At 34.4% G+C, this 27,408-nt stretch overlaps 1 protein-coding gene across 1 annotated transcript; it reads left to right on the top strand.

Annotated features, from left to right (window-relative positions):
* Positions 1-1,334: 1,334 nt before the first annotated feature.
* LOC133199079 (dendrite extension defective protein 1-like) lies at positions 1,335-26,304 on the top strand. Its single transcript, XM_061334964.1, has 7 exons — positions 1,335-1,374; positions 7,861-8,085; positions 12,128-12,299; positions 13,251-13,336; positions 13,430-13,564; positions 13,745-13,882; positions 26,118-26,304. Exons 1-7 carry the CDS (start codon positions 1,335-1,337, stop codon positions 26,282-26,284), a joined length of 963 nt encoding a protein of 320 aa, XP_061190948.1. The 3' UTR covers positions 26,285-26,304.
* Positions 26,305-27,408: the final 1,104 nt, after the last annotated feature.

Genomic DNA, 27,408 nt, shown 5'->3' with positions numbered 1-27,408 from the left:
TTCCCTAATATTATGTGAAGGTATTCACATGTCTCCATTTGCAAATGTTTAATGCTACATCATAAGACAATTACTTTTCCTCGAAGTTGCGACATACTAGTCATTACGGCAAACAAATATCAATTTTATTGTCTAGTAATACGAGATGTAATTGGTCTATGAAGTTACGTAATCATTGAGAGAACCTAGTTGACGTTTTATTAGCGTACAGATTAACTTGATACAGATACATTTGCTTAGAAAGAGCAATTGTCCATCATGTCCGTTTCATTTAAAAATCAAGTACATTTTTAATGAACATTATTTGAATCTTTCTCCGCATAAAATTATCAAAAAAGCTTCTTCATGCCTAATTGTAATCATATTGTTTAGGGCGAATTTATTATTCAAACATTTGAAGTAGCAAGTAGGTAAACGTTGCCTTCTCATAAAACATCGCTGTCTCTTATACTCCCATTTAAGTGAAGTCTTTCAGCTAGAGAAACAACACATTGAAATTCGCAGTTTTGTCACTGTTTCAAGATAAACTAAAAGGGACGCGTGCAGTAACTACATGTAATAGTGCCTTTGTTTGCTCACACATACAACAGAAAAAAAAACCCTCTTTCTTCCTGGCGTTTTATAGCTAATACATGTAACTGCACGTACTATTCTGAGCTACTTTTTTTTTACATATCTGCCAGAACAATCTTTATAGGTAAGTTTCATTTTTGTCAATTGTTTTGTAAATATGTCGATTACGCAACATTAATTTGTGATGTACATATATCTGGAATGCTAGTACTTGATAACGAGTTCCCGGGTCACTAAATATTGATAATTCAGTAATAAACTTCATCAAAAATGGTCATGACGAAAAGCGTCTCATACACAATAGTCAATGCAAAATTTTCTAATTAACAGAATCATTTACTTCGAGCAAAATTGACAACTGCAGAAATTTTCTTCATTTAAAAAGTTTGATATAATTGATAAGCTTGTCAATTAAAAAAGTAAAGATAACAAAGATGTAAGCCAGAACTACACATACATATACCTTTAACATGCTTGTTTTATTGAAAAACGAAAAACTACTTAATAGAAGCATTTACACTCATAAATAGTGCATAGGGGCAACTAGGTATATGTAAGCATGTACATGTATTAAATGAAGTGTTAATTGTGGTCAAAATACTAAACGTACTTTTCTTCTAACAATGTATAGAGAGCAAACATGATCCTTTTTCATAACAATGTTATTAACTCATTCTTTTACACAGATGCTGAATCTTGGTATACTTAAAGTGATATCTTTCGATTTTATTTCAGCACGAGCAATTATGTTTTTCCTCGCCATGCGGATTACACTGTTAGCTATATATAGCAAGGCGTACGGTGAGATTGAGTTTTCTGTATAAACTGTTTTTTCTTCCGGGAGATTATCTATCTTCAATCTCCCTTGGCTACCACGCACATGAAATATCACTGCGCGAGCTATATTTTGTATACGTTTTATAGCACCCCTTCTGTGTGCCAATTTACCCAGCAGTGTGACCACAGGCACTTGGGGTATGCCCCTCCCCCTTGTCATTTTTTTTCTTTTTAAATCTGGGATCTAGTCAACTTTTTCCTATTTTGGTATTCTAATATGCACTATATGTGAGTGAATAATATGTTATCGATAATTTAACCCTTTTGTCTCTATAACCTGTTTTAAATATATCGTTTTCGACTGATAAATAAAAAAGAGAGAAGGCTTGCAACCCTTTTCTCGTCGTCTGGCCCACCACGCTTAAACTTCGCGTGGTTATTTATCTAAAGCATAAAAAACATGGAATATGCTTACATCAATAAATTTGTTACACATTCTTTTTCCTTTTCATATTTCCATTTAATTTTTATGTGCCCCCGATTTGTAAATATTTCGATTAAATCATTCGCATCTAAGGTAAATTTTGTTAGTGTGCACAAGCTGGGACGGAAGTGCAGTAACGTTGTAACTCCCGGCCTTGTAATAACAATTTTGTGAAATTTGGTTGTTTAGGTCGTATGTTAAATGTTAAGGTATTCAATGTATAATGAATGGATTCTGAACAATTTTTGATCATTTTAAACTAGTTAAAATTGCACTTCTAGATAACGATTACAGGGAAATGAACCAAATTTTTATGACTGATAACATGAAAGAAGCTAGTCATTTTGTACCTTAAAAGTTTTTGAAGAGTTATCTGCCCTTGACGAAAAAAAGAAAATTTTAATTTTGTCAAAATATCTGTGGTAAATGATTTATTTTATTTCATATTTTAATAAAGAGAGAGTTTATGCATATTTTCACCAAGAGAGCTGTATTGAATTCAAATTACTTTTTACAGTATCTTAATAAAACCTGCGCTGCCCATAGACTTCAATGTAAAATTCAAAATTATTTGATAATAATCAACATTTGTAAATTCCATTGGTGGAGTATTTTTATTTAATAACACCTTCAAAATGCTACCATGATTAAAAATGTCGGTCCATTCATTTATTAGGTACAAAAAATGTTCGTTATACATTGAAAACGTTAATCTTCATCCATCAGAATCTGCTGGTTACGGATTTCTTGTTATATAAACAGAATATACACAGAACGTACCGTTAATTTTGAAGAGAAAATTCGGAATGTTTTCCGTCTCGCATTCAATGTTGTGAATGACATTACACATACGAGGGTTGTTTGGAAATTCGTGGACTACCGTCATGACATTTTTACTTAACGTCATATTATATCCAAAATTGGAAGAAATATTTCAGGAGTAAATTCAAATCATGTGTATTAATTTTTTTCATAATATCGTGGTTTATTTCAAACTTATTTAGACTTTAAAAAAAATGCAAAAATCGGATCATGGTCAAAATTTTGCAATTTACAATCAAGACACTAAATAATGTTTGAAGTAATATTTTCTGTAAAATGACACACAAACGGAAAAATTCTACACGTTCAAATTAAGAATTTATTTCTGATTCTCATTTATGACTGAATATTTTGCTTCATTGACAGGAAAATCAGTTTCAGAAGATAGGTAGTCCTCAATGAAAAAGCAAAAAAAATGACGTCGTAGAACGTCACGGAGCAGCAATTAACCATACAAATTTGTATTTTTACTCTGGAAAACTCCAGAAAAAAACTTTAAAAATGCCGTAGATAGTAGGTAATATGCAAGCCATGCATGTGTGTGTACATGGTACATGTACAAGCGGTGTTTGAATGATAGGCTACTCCGCTAAGACGATGGTGATCTGTGAAAAAACGGATTATCTGTAAAAATCTTATCAAAAACATTAAAAAGTTAGTAACGTCATGCTAAGAGTTTGTTGCTTCACAGATGCTGATCTTGTGAAAGCACACTTATGCAGTGAAAAAATATAACATTGACAAATAAAATGATGCTACTGGAACAATTATTAGTAAAATAGATTTCAAGTGATAGGGAAACGTTTTAATGTGTGCACTGGTATTGGGCATTACTGTGTGAAATGTACAAGGATAGTGTTATGAGAACCTCACATCGGTATGTTTTTGGCGTTACAGTGTTGTTGAATTTGCTTCGTGGTTACAAAACGTGTTGATTTTAAAGTTAAATGACACGAATTCTAATAAATTACAAGACCAGTCCTTCGGATGAAACCGTATAAACCGAGGTTCCGTGTCGCAGTAGGTGCTGGCACGAAAAAAGATCCCTAACTGCTCAATGGACCTGAGTGCCGAGTATAGGTCAAAATCTGTAGCTCTCCACCGGCAAGTTGTGGCGTCTCCATATGAGTGAAAAATTCTCGAAAGGGACGTTAAACAATAAACAAACAAACAAAGGATAAATTACAAGGAATGAAACTTCACACTGAAACAAAATAATTTTTTTTACATATGATAATATGCTCAATTTAAATTTCTTGGAGATAGTATAAGGAAGATTGCATAATCAACGAACTTTCCAAACAACCCTCGTAATGATGACGCCCGAAATACCGGGCACTTCCGTCCCAGCTGTGCAACCACAAACCACTGAACATCCGTTAATCGGAAGTCTTTAAATACGGACAGTGTGTAGTACAATTATGATACTATAAACAGCAAAGTGTGTGCCAATAAAACTAGATAGTGTGTTGCGTAATCTCGCAATGCACAAAGTTCCTAAAATTTATTTCTGACAATATGACATCCAGCGCAAGCGGGAAATTGAATTGATACCACTACCGAGAGAAAAATTCCTATAATATATATATTGTAAATTCTACTGGCAGCCTACAGGCTTATAGCAGGAAGAAATACTTTGTTAAAAATCCCGCATTTACCTTTAGAGCAGAAGTAGATGTACGTCACTACCCCCCCCCCCCATCCCCCGTAAAAACTTGAAAAATAACAATTTCATTTATTGACGATTATTGTGTAACCTGTTATACGGTGTTATGGATGTTGTACTTCAGGTGCTCTTACTTCATTTCCGTCAAGGATAAAAGTAGCGAATATGCATATTTAAATGATAAACTGATATTTTTTTGCTTTCTTTTTCTTTTTAAATATTAGCTGTTAACGCCTTATGATTAGGCCGAGTATTTAATACAAAATTCTGTATTCAGAAAAAAATGAAATGTATTGATTAAAGCACAAAATTATTCATTAATTTTCCTTTTTTTATGTAAGCAAATTTATTACGAAGTACAAATTGTCACTATGCTCTCAGTGAGGAATATACAAATTTTACCGATAAATTTATTAGAAAAATCTACTAATAGTCTTTCTATATATAAATATAATTTTATTAACAACTTATAGTGTTCTCATTGATTTACCATTATTTCAATGACCATTCAAACAAAAGCTTTTTTTATGTTCAGGCAGCTATATTCGCCTCGTTTTTCTTTTTAACATGGGGCTTGATCCTATATAATGTTATAGAAGTTTCCCTCAATATTAAGATCGGTGAATGACGAAAATAATTTGCACATTTTCCTTTTTAATCGGTTATCACACTTATTTCTTTTATATCATTTAAATCAAGTTTTGATTGAATAATTCAGTGATGATGTATAATGAAATAAATAAACGATTGTTTGTTGTCAGTTTCATTCAAAATTGCCAGTAACTTAGATCCGCCAAACGGAACCGCCACCGTATTCACGTTTTTGCTATTTCATGGCAGTTTATAGAAAATGAAAGTAGACTTTTAATTTAATGCAAGATACTTACTATGCGTGTGAAATCTGAATACAGTTTACGGACATCATCTTGTATCTAGTGTATTCTTAGGGGAGTAAATAGGAACTTTGGTGCATCCGTTACGGAATTTATTTTCAAAATTTATTTATTTACTTGAATAAGTATATAGATATATGCTATACTCTTGCTGCGTCTATTTCTTTTACAGGTTAAAAAAAATACAACAAACTTTTATATTGAATTTATTTCTTAATATACATTTATTTGTTAAAAACATTTGTCAATTTTTGACAATAGAGTGTATCTTTGACCAAAAGCGTTTCCATAACCATTTCGGTTTATGAAGTCGAGTACAAAAACAATGTTTTCATATCATGCATCATGGAATTGCAGATAGCCCCCCCCCCCCCTTTTCTCCGTGATTATGATGTAAGCCACTTTTGAACGGACTATATATTGAAGATGACGCTATTTAAATGGCCTATCTGTTTTTGGTTTTATTTTTGTTTTGTTTTGTGTTATTATTATTTTTTTTTTTTATTTTTTTTTTTTGAGCATATAAGAGAAAACCAGTATATTTACAGACCTTCCTACCTTTTTTATTACACGATTATAATTTAAATCCTCATTCTGGCGGAGTTTCAGGGACATAAGCGTAATTGTACTGACGTCTTATTCTACATCCTCAAAGTCAGACTCTGTATTGTGTACCCTATAACGAAGGACGTAAAAATATTTTCAAATCATTTATTGACATAATTTTTTTTCTTTTCTTAAAAATACAGCCCAACTTGTCGTAAATTTACAACTCCACTCTTAATGAATTTTTTTGTCAATAGCTTCTCAAACATCATTTGATTGATTGATTATATGTTATTTTCCCATTTGAGAATTTTCATTCAATTAGAGACTCGCCATACGGTGAAGGGCTTTAATTAAGACCTATACCGGGCACTCGGGCCAACAGAGCAGCGAGGATTCTTTAAATATCGTGTCAACGCCCACCGTGAGCTCAGTTTTTAAGGTTTCGTCAGAAAGACCCGTGACTTTCACATTTAATGCCGATCGCTTGACGACGTAACACTTACGTCTTAAGTTTGAAATCTTAAAAGTTGTTAAAAAATTAAAACATCTTTAAATAAAGGGATATCTGAGCATGACATTTAAGAAGAGTTATGGCGTAATAAAGTAAAAAAAAAATGTAAACAAGCGGAAGATAGGCAGGTTTGTATTAATGTTCCAAATTGACGTTTCATCCTACAGAAGGTATTGTTTGATTTCTGTTTAGATGTGTAAAAGTGCCTCTACGTGTATACAACAAATAAGCAAACCACATTTCGAAGCTTTTTCCAATTTATATGAATTGGACGGATGTAAAATTGATGGGTGAAATTTCAGGTAAATTAAGACCTAGTAATAAATGAAAGGGTTCTCAAATTGAAAAAAAATTGAAATCCTTTATTTATGGCGTTTAGTAACTACGTAAACAGCTGAGACAATTAAATGTCCTGGGTGCTTTAGAAAACATGTAAACATTTAGTTTCCTTACTTTGTTGATATGCAAACAGAAACATATGGAAGTTTTATACCAAATTATACAAAAATGCATTAAGATTTTATAGATACCCCCCCCCCTTTAAAAAAAGAAGAAAAAATAATAAACATCAACCAAATTAATTATGGTGTCAAATATAAAAACAATAAAAAAAAAATATATTACTTAAAATTTTCTAGAAGCAATAAGACGCCTTTTATCGAAGCACTTCACCGTTTCTTGCGATTATGACAAGGAAGAAATAGAATCCAGAGTGCAAAGATACTGTAAAGTGGTAGCTATACATAAGTTTTTGCATTTAAAAAGGGAAGCTAATGGAAGAATAGGCTATCAAAATTAAAAATTAGAGGCGCGTTTGGTCGTCTGACTTGGACGGCATGGCGTTACGGATAATACAAAACATGCCAATCTCAATCCAATTTTAAATGTTAAATGTATTTGTCATTCCAATTAAAGAAAAGAAGAACTAAAATATATATGTAAGAGAGCGAGAACCCTACATTTATCATCCATTAATAAACAATACGATATTTCCGAGGCATGGGTATTGTATTAGATGTACCATACGATAAATAGATACATACGATCAACAATAGATATAAATTGATATCGTTGTCATTCCTACTCTTGACGTATATAAAGTCCACAACAATAAAATATTTCATTTGCATTTTGTTAGGATTTGTTCATCGACATTAAACATATTGTTTACATGTTTATGTTACGTTTGTCCCAGAAATGTACATTTTCCGACTTTTTCACAAAAGAGCGCACTAACAAGTATAACTCTTCCATAGTGGAAATGGAACCTATTGAGGAATGAAAAAATAGTATATTTACTAAATGCATAGAAATATTTACTATTGACTGAAGTAATACATTACTTGTTTCTTTCGTTAAATTACTAGCTAGTGAACTTACGTAGCACTTAGTAAAAACTACCTTCAAATTAGTTATTGTATTGACAGTGATTTTATTACTTTGCTTATTTTTTTCTGATTATTTTTTTTCAATGTTCTCTACTGTGAAATATGATCTTGATAAGATCCTATGTACAAAACTCTAAATAGTTTAGATGTCATTTTTTAATACACTACTATGCCAATTTTCCACTTTGTATTTAAAGAAAATTTAGCACTGGGGAGACCTGCGTATCAACAATATAACTGGTCCCCTATACTCGCGGGAGCAGCCAAGGCAGTAGATGGACAATATTTAGATCGCTCACACAGGGGGAATGAGTGTACAATATCAGATGATAATAAGGAGACAGCGTTGTGGAGAGTTGATCTAGGGAGTGTTGTCAGTATCAGCCACATCGACATCTACTACAGGACGGACAATGAGCCAAGTATGTGTGAAATGTGGTTTTGCTTTTAAGAACATTTTTGAACATTTCCAGTTGTAAAGTTTCATATTAGAGTGTGTAAGTACATAGTACAGTACAGTCCTAAATCTGGGTTCGGTCTTGGGTGCTGATATCATGTTGTAAATTTTGAATTTACGGGGGGGGGGGGGATGCAAAATTTACATGTAAATATTGCATTTACCTCCCCCTAGTGATTTAAAAATTTACAGCATGATACTTCACTATATAGCCATCTCTGAGTAGTCACTACTTAATCCAAGTAACTTTGGTCATTGTAGTTTAACTTTTGCTAAATAGACTTTGAGTATGTATATAAATAATAATATTCAACGCGTACATTACACATAGTCCAGAAAAATAACCGTACAAGAAATACCAAAAATACGATGGTGACTGTCACAATTTAAACCCAAAGCCAATTAAACATATACCAAGTATATTAAAACTATAGCCCTTGCAACAAACTGTAAGCGTAATACAATTAGAGGTGTATTCTTTTTACCACATTTGGTGGAAAGCAGTTTCCGCTAGTTCAAGTACATCGCTAATATTTGGAGTAGATATATTTATATCTACCAAGTTCAGATATGCGCTAAATCAAATTTTCCCTAATTTGTTGAAAACTAAAACCCGTACACGCTGAATAAGATGTATTTACAGTAATAAATAGTTATAGTAATTGTTAAATATTTTGAAATCGATATACAGTGTCGATTCTCCAGGAATACTTTCCCTACGAATAATGCCACTGCAACAGGTTTTCCAAACTTTATCTTGTTTGTTGTTTTTTAACGTCCCTCTCGAGAATTTTTTAATCGTATGGAGACGCCACCACTTGCCGGTGGGGTGCTGCAAATTTATACCTATACTCGGCACTCAGGGCCATTGAGCAGTGAGGGATCTTTTTCGTGCCCTCACCTACTGCGACACAGGACCTCGATTTATACGGTCTCATCCGAAGGACCTTTCTCCACGTCCCGCAGTGGATTCGAACCCGCGATGTAAGGATCATCTCCTTACTCTGCGACTCTAGAGCAGACGCTCTAACCTGCGCCACGCCACCCAAACTTTATCTTAATTCAGGATAAACGACTTGCGCGAGTAATTCGGTTCTCAAAAAATTTCAAAATGAATGCATTTAACTAGTTTATTGATGAAAATTGCGAAAAATCACTTTTGCTTAATTTTTTTTTTTTTTTTTTTTTGAGAACGACAAATGGTGGTTTCATTTTCTCAATCCGATTAAGTCCTGATTATTTTTTCGAGCGCTGTTTACACCTAGTTGCAATGCCGGCTTTCATGCGTCATTGGTATGGGGACGAAGTTTCAGCGTCTCATGGCTGTAATCCAAAACATTCACGATAGATTTTTAAGAAAATTGAGACTGTGGATGTAGACGGTTTAGTGTTTTTTCAAGGTTGTACGAATGGCGTCAAGAATAATGAGTGATTTCAAAATGCAATGAGCTTTGTAATTCGAATTTTTACGTAAAATTCGGAGCCCAGATATACAGAGAAAGCTGGAATTTCATAGATGGCAGGGCTGAAAAAAAAAACACTGATGTGATAAATGGTAAAGTTTAGATACTGAATAAGATTAAACAATTGAAAAATATAATGACCTCATACTATTATTTAAACGGGTCATACATGTATGCATGTAATGTTAAAGTACAGTGGTTTATAAAACAACCATTTACGACCCAGTGCTACTACTTGCATTGACATAAGAGTAAGAAAACATCATAATCACGAACTCGGCAAAAGATAAAGATCTCATTCTGGCATTTGAAATCTAAAATATTATTGAAAACTATTATCATTATTCATCTAGGGGGTTACATGTAGGTATAACACACTGCACCAGCCATGTATTTACAAATTATGAATTACAAATGTTTCCTACTGAGGGAGTGAAAATGGAGAATACCACCGAGAAGTCAATAAAATTTTTATAGTAACAGAAAGAGCAAAAACATTAAGGTCACCACCAGTATATGACCACAATATCATCCCAGGCTTCCAAAAAATATAGGTGCTTTACTGAGACAGCTTTCTGGTAATTTTAAAAGAATTCATGCGTTTTCATTATATGATCAATAGACCCCTACACCAGCATGCTTGAAGTTCACGACGAGATACTTTTGACCTGACGCCGGGTAACCTCTAACATCCATTGTAAACACTTGCGCCGCAGAAACCCAATGTGGAAATAAATTGTTTAACAAAAATGCAGACTTTGAATTCTACGGGTAACAGGCAACAATTAAATGAATATTAAAAAAAACTTAAGCATTAAACAATGCTAACCTCTTCCATTAGCGATCCATTCATTATTTAAAAAAAAATCGAGGCAGAAATCAAACTAGGTCTTCTATTCAAAGTTAGGGAATGAAATGTAAAAAAAAAATGACTAGATGAAATAACTTTCCCTCTATGAAATACCTATAATTTTCTTTTTCGAAATAGCAATTCTCAAAAATTAATGTGAAGTCAAATCGAAAGAAAACTTGCTATCAAAAATTGAAATAATGACGATTTCCATTGATAAACACTGATTCATACTGATTAAAGTGGATTTTATGAAATACGTTGAAAACTTGTTAACAGCTTATTTCACGCACAGTATGTTCCGACCAAATCTAAGTCGGAACTAGCTCGTAAAAAAGACCTTCGTAGTTCAGAGACCAATTTATGTAAGGAGTGTAGACTCTTACTTCAACCTAATTCCTGAACCCCTATCCAGGGGCCATACATTTCAATATTTTGAACAAGGCCCAGCCCTTAGGCCTGAGGAGGTAACAGACTTTCACTATTTTGAACAACTCCCCGCCCTTAGGCCTCAGGAGGTTACAGACTTTCACTATTTTGAACAACTCCCCGCCCTTAGGCCTCAGGGGGTTACAGACTTTCATTATTTTGAACAAGGCCCAGCCCTTAGGCTCCAGAAGGATAATGACCACAAATTTCAACATAATGTTCCCCTTTTCCATAGAGGCTATATATCAAATTTGGTTGACATTGGTCAATCAATCCCAGAGAAATATCTGAAAATATTCAATTATTAACGAACGATGACGACAAAAAGCAAGAGGTGGCATTTAAATGAATTTCATACTCAAAATAATGAAACAGATGATGGTCATACAGAAAGATTTCTGAGAAGTAAACCCTAGTGTCATGCAATACGCATGTACAATTTTCCATAAGGGATTGTAAGTATGGTAAATAAATATAGTTAAAACTGACGCAAATCACAAATTTACCGTCAATTTTTTTAACTTACAAAAGTATTTCAACAAAAAAAAAATAAGGAAAATACACTTGAATTTTCAAACATGAACTTAAATTCATATAAGAATAAAAGGTATCAACATTTTTATTTTAAAACTGTAAACACACTAAAGTTTAACGATAATATGCATTGCTTTGTTAATCCCAATGTGTATTTCAGGCCATCTGTAAAAATTGTTTGTTTGTCCTCTCCCGACCGACTGGCTAAAATGACCCGACTTTTTCGAATCTCCTGGAAACAATTATTTTTTTGTTACTACATGTATTTCCGGAATTTTCTCATCTGGTCAACAACTATTTTATTTTATCAATTTTACAAGATTTTGAAAATTCAGCATTAATTTTGAAATTCTCTATGAAAAAAAAAATGTTTCTCCTACTTACAGACCCAATATTCCTTTCCTGAGTCGGGAGAAGGCAAATACTGTAATTATGATGTTCTCATGGCTATTAAAATCGGAGATAAATGTCAGGAATTAAAAATAATGAAGTTTGTCATCAAAATATTTGTTACATGATATAATGTGATGTTAACAAACAGTCATGTTTACTCATGGCTGATTAAATGAAAGACTTAAAGGTTGAATGTTTGTCACGTGATGATACAGATGATTTATACAGATTGTAATACACGGCGTGGTAATTACCTCAAAATAAATAGTGACTATCATATATATTATCAATAAGGAATTTGTCTATAATTCGGAAAATAATGATTTGTAAATTTTCAGGTCCTGGTCGTTATTATGATCGATTTGCAGGGTTTTATCTGTACGTTTCAAATACAACGTTGAAAGACGATGGTCATCTTTGTTTCCATGAAATGCAGAATGCGATTGGTACACCTGTTGAGGACCAGAGCATCAACTGCTCTGTACAGGGACGATATGTTATATTCTACAAGCTTATCTTTTAAAAAGATTGGTGAGCTAGCGCTGTAGCTTAATAAAATACAGAAGAAGATATCTGAACCATTTGTTAAATTTGCTGAATCGATTAATTATTAATAGGAAGGCAGATTGGTGCACTTGGGGTTGAGTTTGGGGGGGGGGGTCACAATTCAGAATGGTGAATCTAAGAGTGTGCTTCACGTCGGCAATGGCATAACTCCTAACTGTGCTTCAAGCATTCTGTATTTTACTGTAATTTCAATTTCGAGGTGAAAAATAAAAGGCCAGTAGAACCAATGAGCACCTTCGGGCCTTTCCGGCAAGCTCGGAAAACATATCCGAGGTTGCCGCGGTTTTCCGAGCTTGCCGGAAAGATCTATGAAGGTAGATTAGAAAAGCTATGTATTTATTACAACTTTAGAAATAACAGTCTTGGTTTTATAAGACCCGAGTTACTGTTACTTTTTGTTCATTTACGTGCAGGTTAGACAACAAAACACGAAACTTCAGATCATATGTATTTTCAGATGATAAACACTAAATTGACATGTTTTTCCGACATACTCTGAAAAAGATTTTTGTTGTTGTTGTTGTTGCTGTTGTTTTTTCCGAGCTTCCACTTAGGTGGTAAAACTGTAAGGAAAGCTAGATGTCTAGAATCTTGGCATTATATGGCCAAATTTTTCTTGTACTTTTATGTGTAGGTTAGACAATAAATAAAAAAAAATTCAGAATCCGGATCTAGACTGGTATTGACTGTCTCTAACCTACGAAATGTATATCGCGCATATCAGACAGGAAAGGCCAGTGTAAATTCGGATCATTTCTATTTTTGTATGACAAAACGAAATTGTTATCGTACAGTCTATCTACAGTAGTTTTCCCAGAATCCCCGACCGTGAAGTCGAGCATGCGTATTTCAGAAATATAGACTAACGTAGTTGCTAGCGCTCGAGAGCGCTAGCAATAATGAACGGAAACCGGATGCGACGTATCCTAGCTACTATTCAACATATGCATATAATGATTTGTGTGAAGTGCAAGTTTGGGGTGAGCTTCAGTATTTTAATTAATAAACATAAGTGAAATATTTAATCAAAAATTTACATTCTTGAATTTTAATAAAATGTTTCCTTCAAACAGGTTGCCCTAATACGTCATACTACGGAGAAAAATGCAGCAATAGGTGTCCTGATAAGTGCCAGGAGGGTAGGTGTGACGTAACAGGGGACTGTTATGGATGCGTGCCAGGTTATCAAGGTCCTCGCTGCAGTCAGGGTATGTATGCAGCTATTCCTCAGTAGCATGCGTGTCTTCCTCAGAAAGTCTTTACATTTTACTTCGAAAGAATCATAAAGGCTGTAATGGTTAAACAAATTTAACATTTGATTGAATATTTTCAAAATATTTCTTATACATTTTTCTTAAAGAATGTAAAATCTTAATCCTTTATTTAAGTCTGTAATGACCTTCGGTATGGATTGGGATGTGCTTTCACCTGTGGTCACTGCAGTGAGGACGAAACCTGTCACCATGTCAACGGCACTTGTATGAATGGTTGTAATTACGGAGTGGAAGGAGATAAATGCCAGAATGGTTGGTTTAGTTACTTTGAAATAGAATATATAATTTATAAATAAAAACAAGATGTGTTTGTGAAACACTAATGCCCCCGTATGGCAACTTATAGCAAAGGTTTAACTTTCTCAAATGCAAATCTAATATGTTGGTACCCAATGTAAGGTCTTTTCTCGAGGAATTAACCTGTGAAATATGGAAGCCCTAGCAGCAACCATTGAATAGATATGGGAAAGGTTAAAGATTTTTTTTAAAAAGTATATCAAGGTCAAGGTCAAAGTAAATGGTGCCCAAGAAAAGGCCTTGATCCAAGAAATAAAGTGAAATATGAAAGCCGAAGCACCAATCGTTCAAAAGTTATGACCAACGTTTAAGTTTTCCAAAAGTAGATCAAACTCCAAGGTCAAAGTTGTTGGTATGCAAAGGAAGGTCTTGTCACAAGGATTATACATGTGAAGTATGAAAGTTTAAGCATCAACCGTTCAAAAATTATGGCCAAGGTTAAAGTTTTTTCAAAAGAAGGTCAAACTCCTAGGTCAAGGTCAAGAGGTCAGAGATGTTGGTATCCAGAGGAAGGCCTTGTCACAAGGATTATACATATGAAGTATGAAATTTTAGCGCTAACCGTTCAAAAATTATTGCCAAGGTTAAAGTTTTTCTAAAGAATGTCAAACTCCAAGGTCAAAAGGTCAAAGATGTTGGTATCCTCGGGAAGGCCTTGTCACAAGGATTATACATGTGAAGTATGAAAGTTTTAGCACTAACCGTTCAAAAAGTATGGCCAAGGTTAAAGTTTTTCAAAAAGAAGGTCAAACTCCTAGGTCGAGATCAAAATGTCAAAGATGGTGGTATCCAATGGAAGGCCTTGTCACAAGAATTATACATGTGAAGTATGAAAGCCCTAGTACCAACCTTTCAAAAATTATGGCCAAAGTTAAAGTCTTTCAAAAAAAGGTCAAACTCCTAGGTAATGGTCATAGATGTTGGTATGCAAAGGAAGGTCTTTTCACAAGAATTACACATGTGAGGCATGAAAGCCTTAGCACCAATTGTTCCAAAGTTATGACCAAGGGTAAAGTTTGGTAAAATTTTGCAAAACTTGGCGAAACTCCAAGGTCAAGGTCAAATATGGTGGTGTCCAAAGAAAGGTTTTGTCACAAGAAATACACGTGTGAAATATGAACGCAATAGCTCCAACCAATCAAAAGTTATGGGCAAGGTTAAAGTTTTTGCGGACAAACAGACAGACAGACAGACGGACGGACAGGGCAAAAACTATGTACCCCCGAATCTTCGATACGGGGGCATAAATACGTTAATGTAGCCTTTCTTTCTATTGACAGACATGTTGGTTCAATTTTTTAAGTTCATGGAGAAATCCTTTGGTTCCCTGACAAAACAGTACATAAAGTAAACGATTCTTCACTATAGTTAACTAAACATGTATTTTACTACAGTATCAGAGTATTTCTTGTAGTGAGTCAAAGTTTTTGCTTTAGTAAATCAAAGTATTTTATACTATGATTTCATATTGGAGACACTTCAAAACAAAAATTTAATCAGAACTTGAGAGTCAGCATCGTTAAGTATTATTTAGAGAACGAGACGGGTTCTGTATCGTCGCACAAGTTTCCGCCCCAAAATTTGTATCTACGATACAGAACCTGTCGAGTTCTCTAAATGATTTGTGATACGATCAATCAAAAATAAGCACCGCCCACTTTATCGCTGTGCAGCATCCAAACGTCCGCCAGGATTCGTTTGTTTTCTCTGTGGATGAGGCCTCGACGGGGAGTATACATCCGCAGTATATATATTTCCACGGACAATGTAAGATTTAGTCAGATTAGTTTTGACAACGGGGTAGACGTAATAGACTTGAAGTCCGTCTTAATTGATAAGTTGGACGATTTAACCTTGTAGATGGAGATTGATCCTAATTTATTTCAGGGGTGTTAAAATATCAGTTTAACTAGATACACATACAGGCGATATAGACAGTTCTTAGATAGACTTTGATGTTACGGATTTTTAATTTATTATTGAAATAAGCAATATTAAAAAGGAAGTTAAAGAGATGTGCGGCAGCCGTCAGCAATAAGGATTTGAAATGAAATTAATTTAAAAAAAAAAACCCTAAAAATGGACTTGAATGAGTTTGCACGAGAAGAGTCGAAAATGGGGGGTGGGGGAGGGGGGGGGGAGTGCGAATTTCACCTGCTGTATACTGCATTCGTGAATCCATTGGCTTCACTATTTTGAAGGGGACACAAAAAGCAGGTTTTCAGGAATTTATCCAACATAGGATGTTTTCCACAATTGCAAATTTTACTTTTTGTTTGGATCGAAATAACGTGAACATTATTTATGGAATGCCTTTACTGAAGTGATTGAGAAATTTTGACATTTTACATTCCTAAAGATATATTTCTCCAAAATTTGTAACAGGAAAAAATCAGCATATACTATTTGTACGTGCTTTTGATAATTGAATCAGATTTAATTTTAGACCGTGCTGTATTTTAGATACAAAATAGTTGGCTAATACAAGACTGTATATAGGGCTAATTCAGAACGGAAAGTAGCTCCAGCCACTATAGATCCGTTCTGTATTGCTAATACAGAACAACAAATTTCAAAGAAAAACACTGCTATCGTGTCAAAATATATTATTAATCGGTAATACACATAGTTGCACTGATGTTCAAAAACAAAACTTTGGAGGGCTTGATGACTCAAACTTTTCTTTTGTCTTCTTCCCTTATATAAGTAGCAGTATACCATATCACCTGCAAATTGAGTGTTTGTCTCCAAAATGATTTGATACGCAAGGGCATCTGCGTACGACCAATTTATAAAATGAGGCAAAATACTGACAAATAGGTTGATGATACAAGGATATAACAATTTTGTTTATAGTCAACATTCTGCAATTTTCTTTGGTCGATACTATGACTATGTTTGCAAATACACTCTGTAACTCGAATGTTGACTGACATTTTAATACACATTGTTGGGTCATTATTTTCAAACTGAATTGCTTTTGGATGTTTGTCATGACAGGGTTTTCTCTGCTCCCAATTTTTCTTGTTCCAGTGCACTTTTGAGGTTAATAACCGTTCGTTATCCTCATATTTCAGCTAGAATACCCAAGGTATCATTATCATATGACATTCCAGGCATACTTATACATATATAAATATCTTACAGTATACGCGCAATATCTTACAGTATACTCAGCATTGACAGAACCGACCAAATATAGTACTTGATCCTAAATTGTATTGTTCCAATGAACTTTTGAGTTTGATAATTGCTCGTTCTTTTTATATTGCATGAATACCTTATCTACAGATTGTAGAAAAGTATGTTTGTGTGCTCAGTCTCGGACACATCTCTGTGATACTGTTTGTTTTACCAACGTTTATGTTTGCTTGTTTCATTTAAAAAAAATCCACAAAGTGTGGTTTTCTTTAAGAAAATTCATCAAAAATATGTGGACAGGAAAAATTTGGATTTGAACCAACAACATGCAGTTTCAAACGGTATACCATGTTGATTCTCCTGTTCCTGTAATACATTTTCATTTTGGGGTATTTAATGTAAAAAGTCACTTCATACTGACTTTCTGGATAATAGGACAAATGTTATTAACAAATATTTTTACAGAGTGAGTCATCTTCATTCCAGTAACCGTTCACGGCACTCGGCACTTTGAAGTGAAAGTTGCGGGTCCTTCGGATGAAACCTTAAAAACGGAGGCCCCGTGTCACGGTAGTCGTTGGCATGATAAAGATTCCTCACTGCTCAATGGCCCTGAGTGCCGAGTAAAGGTCAAAATTTGAAGCCTTCACCGGTATAATTATGGCAACGTCTCTATATGAGTGAAAAATTCTCGAATGGGATGTAAAACGACATTAAATCAATCTATCAATCATTCCTTTATTTTCAAAATTTACCCTTTTTAGGTCACCTGAGTCACTCAGATGACCTATTGCTATCCGTTTTTGTCCGTCGGCGTGCGACATGCGTCGTGCGATGTGCGTTAACATTTGAACATTTTTAGCTTCTTCTCTGAAACCGCTCAACCAATTTCAACCAAATTTGGCATATAGCATCTATGGGTGAAGGGGAGCAAAAATTGTGAATTTCATGATCCCTGCCCCCCTGGGGCCTGAGGGGTGGGGCTAAAACCACCAAAATTAATGCAATCTTTAAAAATCTTCTTTACTCCTGGACATCAAGCAGTCAAACTGTTGGCATGATTGTAATAAGCATTGACCCTCTACCAAAATTGTGAAATTCATGGCCCCAGGGTCAGGGGTTCTGGTGCTAGGGAGGGGTTATATAGATTATATAGTGAAAGTGCATTATTTCTTTGAAAATCTTCTTCTCTGCTCCTGGGTATTAAATAAACTAACTAAGTATATAGTTATGATGAGTAAGAGTGCCTCTTTCAAAATTGTGAATTTCATGGCCCCAGGGGCAGGGGTTCTGGTGTAAGGGCGGGGCTCTATTGATTATATAGTGAAAATGCATTACATTTTTGAAAATCTTCTTCTCTGCTCCTGGGTATAAACTACAGTAACTAAGTACATAGTTATGATAAGCAAAAGTGCCTCTTCCAAAATTGTGAATTTCATGGCCCCAGGGTCAGGGGTTCTGGTGTTAGGGAGGGGCTCTATTGATTATATAGTGAAAATGCATTAATTCTTTTAAAATCTTCTTCTCTGCTCCTGGGTGTTAAATAAAGTAACTAAGTACATAGTTAGGATGAGCAAGAGTGCCTCTTTCAAAATTATGAATTTCATGGCCCCAGGGGCAGGGGTTCTGGTGTTAGGGCGGGGCTCTATTGATTATATAGTGAAAATGCCTTAATTCTTTGAAAATCTACTTCTCTGCTCCTGGGTATTATTGAAACAAATTAAATACATAGTTTTGATAAGCAAGGATGCCTCTTCCAAAATTGTGAAATTCGTGGCTCCTGGATCAGGGGTTCTGGTGTTAGAGCGGGGCTCTATTGATTTAATGTGAAAATGTTTTAATTCTTTAAAAATCTTTTTCTCTGCCCCTGGGTATTATTCAAACAAACTAAGTACATTGTTATGATAAGCAATGATGCCTCTTCCAAAACTGTGAAATTCATGGCCCCGGGGACAGGAGTTCTGGTGCTAGGGCGGGGCTATATAGATCCTGTACTGAAGGTGAATTATTTCTTTGAAAGTCTTCTTCTCTGCCCCTGGGTATTGTTTAAACAAACTAAGTACATTGTTATGATAGGCAAGGATGCCTCTTCCAAAATTGTGAATTTTATGACCCCAGATTTAAGGGTTCTGGTGAAGGGGGGGGGGGGGTCGGGCTTCTATTGATTATAAAGTGAAAAAGCAAAATTTATTTGAAAATATTCCTTTCTGCTTCTGGTTAAAAAAGCAATGAAGCTAAGTGTATAGTTATGATGAGCAAGAGTGCTTCTTCCAGAGTAGTGAATTTCATGACCCCTGGGTCAGATGTGCTGGTGTGAGGGTGGGGCTCTTGATAATATAGTAAAAATGCATTAATTCTATTAAATAAACCTGTTTGCTCCTAGGTGTTAAGCAGATAAACAAAGTGATTAGTTATGATGAGCAAATTTATGGTCCCAGGGTCAGAAGCTCTGGTGTTGGGGGGGGGGGGGGGGGCTCTATTGATAATATAGTGAATCTGTAGTAAATATGCACTATTGCTTTAAAAATCTTCTCCGCACCTGGGCATATCAGAGGCAAAAAGAGTAAAAGTTTTAATAAGGAAGATTATTTTTACCAGATTTTTGAACATCTGGACCATTTGGTCAAGTGTTCTGGTGCTGGCCAGGGCTCTATTATTTTGTATTCTACTGAGAGGAGTTATTCCCCTTTGCCATTTACTTTTGATAATTTATCACTGTAAATAATGTACTTGAAAGGTAAATAGAATAAGATAATTATGCAAAAACTTTTATTGTATAATACAAAAGGTACTTTCATAGTTTTAATGATCAGATAGACTTGTAAGTAGTAGATAGATAAAAATGAGACAAAAATAACTTGTCTTATTAAATGTTCATCAAGGACCAAGGGAGGCCAATGTAAGAAATTTTAACAAAGGATTAAAATAGTACATGTACAGAAGCATTGATAATTTGTTAATATACTGTATGGTGATAGTGATAATAGGGGATCAGATTTATAGAATATAATTTATAAACTGTTAATGAATATTAAGACCAATTATTTTGTTGATCATGATCACCCTATTTTTCTTGCTTTTTGGCAACAAAATTTCACCTTTCAGTTCATTTTATACTCTATGCATCCTTTAAATTGTTGTATCATACTCAGGTGACCGTTAAGGCCCTTGGGCCTCTTGTTTTTGTCCCCCGCTTTCACTGAAAGCGGGGGATATTAATTTGGGTCTGTCCATCTGTATTTCTGTCTGTCTGTAACACTTTCGTTTCCGCGCGATATCTCGAGGGCCCTTTGAGCTTTCGCAATGAAATTTTGCATAGCAACTCCCTATGCCCTAAAGAAGAACCCTACGTTGAGGTCAAAGGTTAAGGTCATAAATTTATAAATTCTGTTTTAACACTTTCGTTTCCACGCGATATCTCGCTAATTCTTCGAGCTTTTGCAATGAAATTTTACATATAATACAGAATGTCCATGGACTTTATATTACATCTATTAGAACTGTTTAGTAAAGGCTAAATTAGACACGAAGCATTGTGTAATATTTTGACAATATCGAACGTGAATATATAATCATTATATGTGTACTGTTTGCATTTAATTTAGTGTATAAGCAAATGCCACTTTGGTCTAGGGTATGATTCTTGCTTAGCAAATGAGAGGTCCCGGGTTCAAATCCCGGACGATCCCTTTTTTAAAGTTTTTTTTTATTTACTAAATGATTGTATTCAACATACATGTATGAAATGAAAAAGTTATGACGTCTGGCGTGTTCAAACTTCTCATAAAATCATTATTACAGTGTGGTAAATATTCTATATAAATGAATCTTCTATACACATATTAAAGAATAAGCAATCAAATCTTTATATCCATGTTGACATTGTTTATTTGCTTCAATATACATGATACATTTAATATTTCTGCTAATCCGCGGGGGGGGGGGGGGGGGGTCCGAACCCCCCATCCCTAGAACTGCGCATGCTCTTCTTTTTTTCCTTAAGCGGGGGACACAACTTCTCTGAATTAGCTTGTTTTAAATGTTCTTATTCAAATACTACAACAAAAAACATACGTATTTATGAAAAGTAGATATTCAGAGCAACTAACTCAAAATTTTCCTTTTCTGAATAGTTTCAATATTATGTTTGATATTTGTTCTTGTGTGTATTTCTGGCTCGACAATTTCACCCACGAAAGAAAATTAATCTTGTATAATATTCGCAATTTTTCCAGAATTTACATCAATAATCTGATATTTAAAAGATACTTAGGCTATAAATTTAAAGAAAGTCTGTAGTTTCAAAGTAAATAAAATTACTTAAGTTTTTAGTATAATAGAGTGATTATCTAAAGTAAATTTTTGGTGAGACTTTAAATTTAAAATTAAATTTGAACTCACTTTATATGTCTAGAAATAAATACCGGATTAGTGGAATTTTTAGCGAGACGCAATTTCAGCGATTTCTTCTCAAAATTCGGTTTATAATTTTAGCGAGAAGTAATTTTAGCGATTTATTGATTCAATCAGAATATAAAATCTTCCTGAAATTTATTCTTACCATAAGTTCAGACAAACACCGTTACGATTTTATTTATTTACAATGTATAAATCAATAACATTTCGAACAGAAAGATAAACATTAAACAGGGTTGTACATCACTATTCATCTATAGCAAATCACTGCAGTATAGTTAGAACAGTAATTCATATTGTATCGGCATGTGTCCCAGTCACGTTAGTATCGATTTATTTACAAACATCATCAATTCCTCTCTACTTAAATCCATTTTAATGATGTCTGGTTTGATGCATAAATAATCATAGAGTTTAAGAAGCCATTTCGCACCTTATGGCTTCATTCTGCTAACGCTTATTAAATCCACGTTTACACAGTCATTATCTTCAAAAATACTGGCAGCTACCTCCCCCGCATACCATTCGTGGAATTCCTTTTTAGAAAAAATCTTAAGAACAAGTCCATTGGTTGGAGCTTGTCTGTGCAGTTTGGGGGACAGTTACGTACTGAATGTGGTGTTTCTTCAAAAGTTCGAGAATGGGTTCTGTAATTTGTCAATATCGAAATAGCCAGTGTTTGTTGTGTAACAGGGAAATCGCCTTCCGTCTCTAATATTGTTGATATATCAACGATCTCTGTGATATAGTCTTTCATGGTTTTTTTTGTTCGCCCAGTTGTTTTCTGAATGAGTGATATTCAAAGTTTTTGGAAAAGTGAATTTTGGGTGACATTGATAGGTTTTCCCCCCGTAGATAAATTGCATGGGCAGAAAAGATCCCGACAAGGTCCCAGCAAATGTAGCTTTAAAAATCAGTTTTTTTAAGTATATTAACAACAGTACTTGATAGAATATTTGTAGAAAATGATTGTTTTTCTTTGAATTTTGTTGAATCTTTTACATGTAAATTTCAACGATTTATCCCATGCCAATCAGCTGATAAGTTTAATATGCATAAAAAGACAATGCAAACTATTTATTTTAGAGCAAAAATTTCTTATCAACAACGAACAATCATGTAAATAAACATACTTGTAATTTGCCTTGTCCCTTCGATCCCTTTAATCTCCACACGCTTTGATCCCTCGCGTGCCATTGTCCAACCTGCTACAGGGACGATATTGACACGTGTCTAGTCCAAGTTCAGGATAAGTTTCGCTGGAATTTTATAGGTTTCCACTTTTGCCTGTATTCGTTTAAGAAACTATTTTTTTCCATCTTCATAAGCAACATCAAGAATTTTCTTCGACGTTGTCCCTTTCCATTTGACCATGCCCATTGTCAATAGCAGCGATTTTGCTCAGCTTGTAGATAAATCTTTGTGACTCCAAACGAACTCCTGTCCCTTGACAAGACGACACCCTTTGTGGAAGCCCTCACAATAGATGTGTTTACAACTGCACTTGAATCTCTTAATCCAATAACCTATTTTTTTGGACATTGGCGTCCAGTTCATCGCCGAACAATTTTCTGCCTCTTTTTTCTAAAACTTTAGCTTCCTCACCACGACAAGTTTCAATATCTCCACTCTAAAAAGCGCTTTCGTTTCCCGGCTTCTTAGTTTTTAAGTAACACTTTTTAAAATTTCTCACTGAACTTTCACACAATTTATTCTCTGACCCGGCCGAAAATTTGGCGACAGCTTTCGAATTTCCGAATTCTGCAGTATATTTTCCGATTTCATATCTTTTTGAAGGAGAATAGGTAGAGTAAGTCCATCACTCAGGTGACCTATTGCCATCCGTTTTTGTCTGACGACTTGCGTCGTCCGTCAACTTTCGAACATTTTCAACTTCTCTAGAACCGCTAAACCCATTTCAACCAATTTTAGCATATAGCATCTAAGGGTGAAGGGGGATAAAGATTATGATTCTCATGGTCCCTACCCCCCCCCTGGGGGCCCGGGGGTGGGGCTAAAATCACCAAAATTGATGCAATCTTTTAAAATTTTCTTCTTTACTCCTGGAAATCAAGCAGTCAAAGTGTTGGCATGATTGTGAAATTCATGGCCCCATGGTCAGGGGTTCTGGTGCTACGGCGGGGCTATAAAGATCATATAGTAAAAATGCATTATTTCTTTGAAAATCTTTTTCTCTTCTCCAGGGTATAATTTAAACAATCTAAATGCATGGTTATGATAAGCAATGATGCCTTTTCCAAATTTGTGAATTTCATGGCCCCTGGGTCATGGGCTCTAGTTTTAGGGTGGGGCTCTATTGATTATATAATGAAAATGCATTTATTCTTTGAAAATTGTCTTCTCTGCTCCTGGGTATTATTTAAACAAACTAAGTACATGGTTATGATATGCTAGGATGCCTTTTTCAAAATTGTGAATTTCATGGCCTCTGGGTCAGGGGTTCAGGTGTTAGGGTGGGGCTCTATTGATTATATAATGAAAATGCATTAATTCTTTAATTGAAAATCTTCTTCTCTGCTCCAGGGTATTATTTAAACAAACGAAATGCATGGTTACTATAAAGTATAATGCACAAGGATGTGTTTTACAGAATTGTGAATTTCATGGCCCCAGGGTCAGGGGTTCCGGTGTTAGGGCGGGACTCTATTGATTATAGAGTGAAAATGCTGTAATTCGTTTAAAATCTTTTTCACTGCTCCTGGGTATTATTTAAACAAACTGAGTGCGTTATGATAAGCAATGGCGCCTTTTCCAAAATTATGAATTTCATTGCCTCTGGGTTAGGGGTTCAGGTGTTAGGATGGGGCTCTATTGATTATATAGCGCGAAGCGGTTTTTAAAAAAAGCGTAAACTGTTCAAGCCCACTTTATACCGTATAAATTGGGTAGCTTTTAATTTCATTCCTCATAATTTATTTTTCATTCATTTACTTACTGTTAGAAAAAAAGACGATTGCCCTTAAAAAATAACTTCAAATTGTACAAAATTTAAATCATCAGGCTGATCGATACTTTCTGGACGCAAGTCATTGTGACGTAGGCAACCCAATTTATACGATATAAAGTAAATTTTTATCCAATCAAATGGGGCGTTACAATCAAAATCAAATTATTTTAATTTATGAGTTGTTAGTGAATACTAATTATTTCATTGATCCCGATCATCCCTTGCTTTTGGGCAACAAAGCTTCATCTATCAGTTTATTTTACACTCTACGGATCCTCTAAATTGTATTATCTTCAGATGACCGTTAAGGCCCTTGGGCCTCTTTCAAAAATTTCAAAATCGACATCTCAGAAACAAACACTTATCCACAATCAGAAAGGAAGACACTTAACCATTTCCAAAGAGAGTTCAAACTCAAATGACAAGTCAAGAACAAAGTTTTCAATACTTTAATTATATTGTGAACGAAGCTCACGTACCACTAAGGTATTGTAAAGAAATACCTAAGGAAGATATCTCTGTTTAATGATGTAAAGTGTTACAGAGTTATCCTTCTTTACGAACCTTTGTTAATCAATAACTCATAATGCGAAATGAATTCTTAGCGATATTCAATTTTAGCGGTCTGAACACCCTCGCTAATAATGTCAAAATTTAATCCTGGCTAAAAAATAAATCTGCTTATACGGTATTTTTTGTTTACATCTTCGATATATTAAATATTGATTGCAAAGACCACAATTTCTTTTTTAGAATTTCAGTTACAATTTATGCTGAAGCATTAGCATTTAAGGCTGTAGTACAAATATTTACATTTGCTGTGTTTTTCTACTAAGCCAACTGTGAAATTGATTTGAAAATCATTTTTGTGTATACTTACGCGTAAAAATATACACGGTGAAACTCGTGCTAAAGTAACGTCACAATGAGGCTACAGAGACGTTAATAAAAATGTAACGATATAGGGCAGCAAGAAATTCAAATATTTAGTATATTATTGGTGCTTTTAAACTTGTAAAATGTAAATATAAGGAATATTTTTAAGTTTAGTGTGAATTATTGGTGTGTAAATCACAGACTTGCACGTAGGCATATTTTTCATGAAGCGCTAGCGCGCTTCATGATATATGCCTACGTGACAAGTCTGTGTGATTTACACACCAATAACTCACACAAAACTTAAAAACATTCCTTAAGTATATAGTAGTGCATGTGTATATCTCTTATAGAGAGTTTGACTTTTGTATTTATCTCGTTATATAACTTCATTATCCTGAGCGCGCACACTTTTACTTGCATTTTTTATTATTGTAGAAAAAGTCATTTTTATTGCTGAAAAGCATAAAATTTACTAGATTTTACATAAGTGATTTTATAGTTCATTTTCTCGTTTACAGATATTAAGAGATGCAACTGTTGAAATTGTTTTTATCACTTTTAGCGATTTTATTCAAAGCGCCATGTCCACAAAATATTCGAGAAAAAATTTTCTTCGTTTGCAGTTCTAACGTATCATATAGGTTTAGCAATTACCATACATATAGAAAGGTATCTAGTCTTACGAGATGAACAAGCCAAAGTTTAACATTCTGTCAATTGTCAAACCCAAGCAAAAGTAATAATTAATTGCGTTTATAATTAGATATTTATGCTTTGATTTGACAGCATGTCAACCTGGTAATTACGGACGTGATTGTAAACATGTATGCAGCCAAAACTGTGCAGTAACCAATCGATGTAACAGGACAACAGGGAAGTGTGACGGAGGCTGCAAAACAGGATGGAAGGGAATTCAATGTGATCAAAGTATGTTTACACGAATTTTTGAATAAAAATAAGAACTTAATTATATATATATCATAAGGGGACAGCATCTTCATGTTCTGTTCTTCATGAAAGGTGATTGATCTATGCTTGCTGATTGTAAACTATGTCAGTTGTATCAGCTGATCTTATGCTTAAGCTATTTATACAATACTGCTGGATATTGTAACTTAGAAAACGTTGATGTGACTATTACTGGCATGATTGGTTTGGTACGAATGTGCAATTAATTTATTTAATCTTAAAATTGGAAACAAATAACTTTGTTTTTACTAATTGTTTTGTTTTTAACTTTCATTTACCTGACAACATTATTAACTGAATTAAGGGTATGGTAAAGCTGAATGTACAATAGTTATGCTTCATACGAATTACAACTGCTTCCTGGTAATGCTGAGTTATTGCTGAAGCTGACAATTTCGAAGTAATTTAAAGGTTTGCTTATACAGTATTGCTGAATAATCTACAGGAAAATAGTCCCTCTTCTCTCAGTCATTCTGCATTGTGATATTTTCAATCAAGAAGATGCCGCTGATTAATGTGACCACACCTTGATATCTTCATAATTTCAGTATGCTCTTATATGAAGCATCATAATTTTTTTTTAGGAAAGAAGAGTCTTTCGATTTAAAAAAAAACTGGGAGGGATTGAGGAGAGGGGGCGAAGGGAGGTTAAAAGGGGATCGTTGGTTTTGTTCATCTGTACGCATGCGCAGGGCGTTTCGCAGCACAGTTAAGGGTACAAAAAGGAGGCGGGACCTAATTTTTACGGGAAATATTAACTATGACATCACACAAAACAAACAATCCTTAAAAATACCAAAAAATGAAGGAAGTGATTTGCAATTTTAAACTGTAGGAGATAATTAAACTACATCAAAACTTACTATAATGTGCGTTTTTGTTGTTAGTTAAATCCCATATAGCAAGGTTTAAACAAGTCACTGATTGCACTGCACTCGTCGATATGACGTCATTCCGTAAAACTTGACGCAGTTTGTATGCAGTGAGAGGCGGATCAAGTACTATTTTCACAACGGAGAAATGTATTTTATAAATAAATAAAATATTATTTGAAGATTTTGGATTAATTTGGATGCAATGTCCTTTTTATGAATTTGTTCATATATTT

Source organism: Saccostrea echinata, unplaced genomic scaffold (genome assembly GCF_033153115.1).
Source record: "Saccostrea echinata isolate AGI-Se365-2 ecotype Australia unplaced genomic scaffold, CSIRO_AGI_Sech_v1 ptg000033l, whole genome shotgun sequence".
Taxonomy (NCBI): domain Eukaryota; kingdom Metazoa; phylum Mollusca; class Bivalvia; order Ostreida; family Ostreidae; genus Saccostrea; species Saccostrea echinata.
This window is presented reverse-complemented; position numbering and strand designations above follow the sequence as displayed.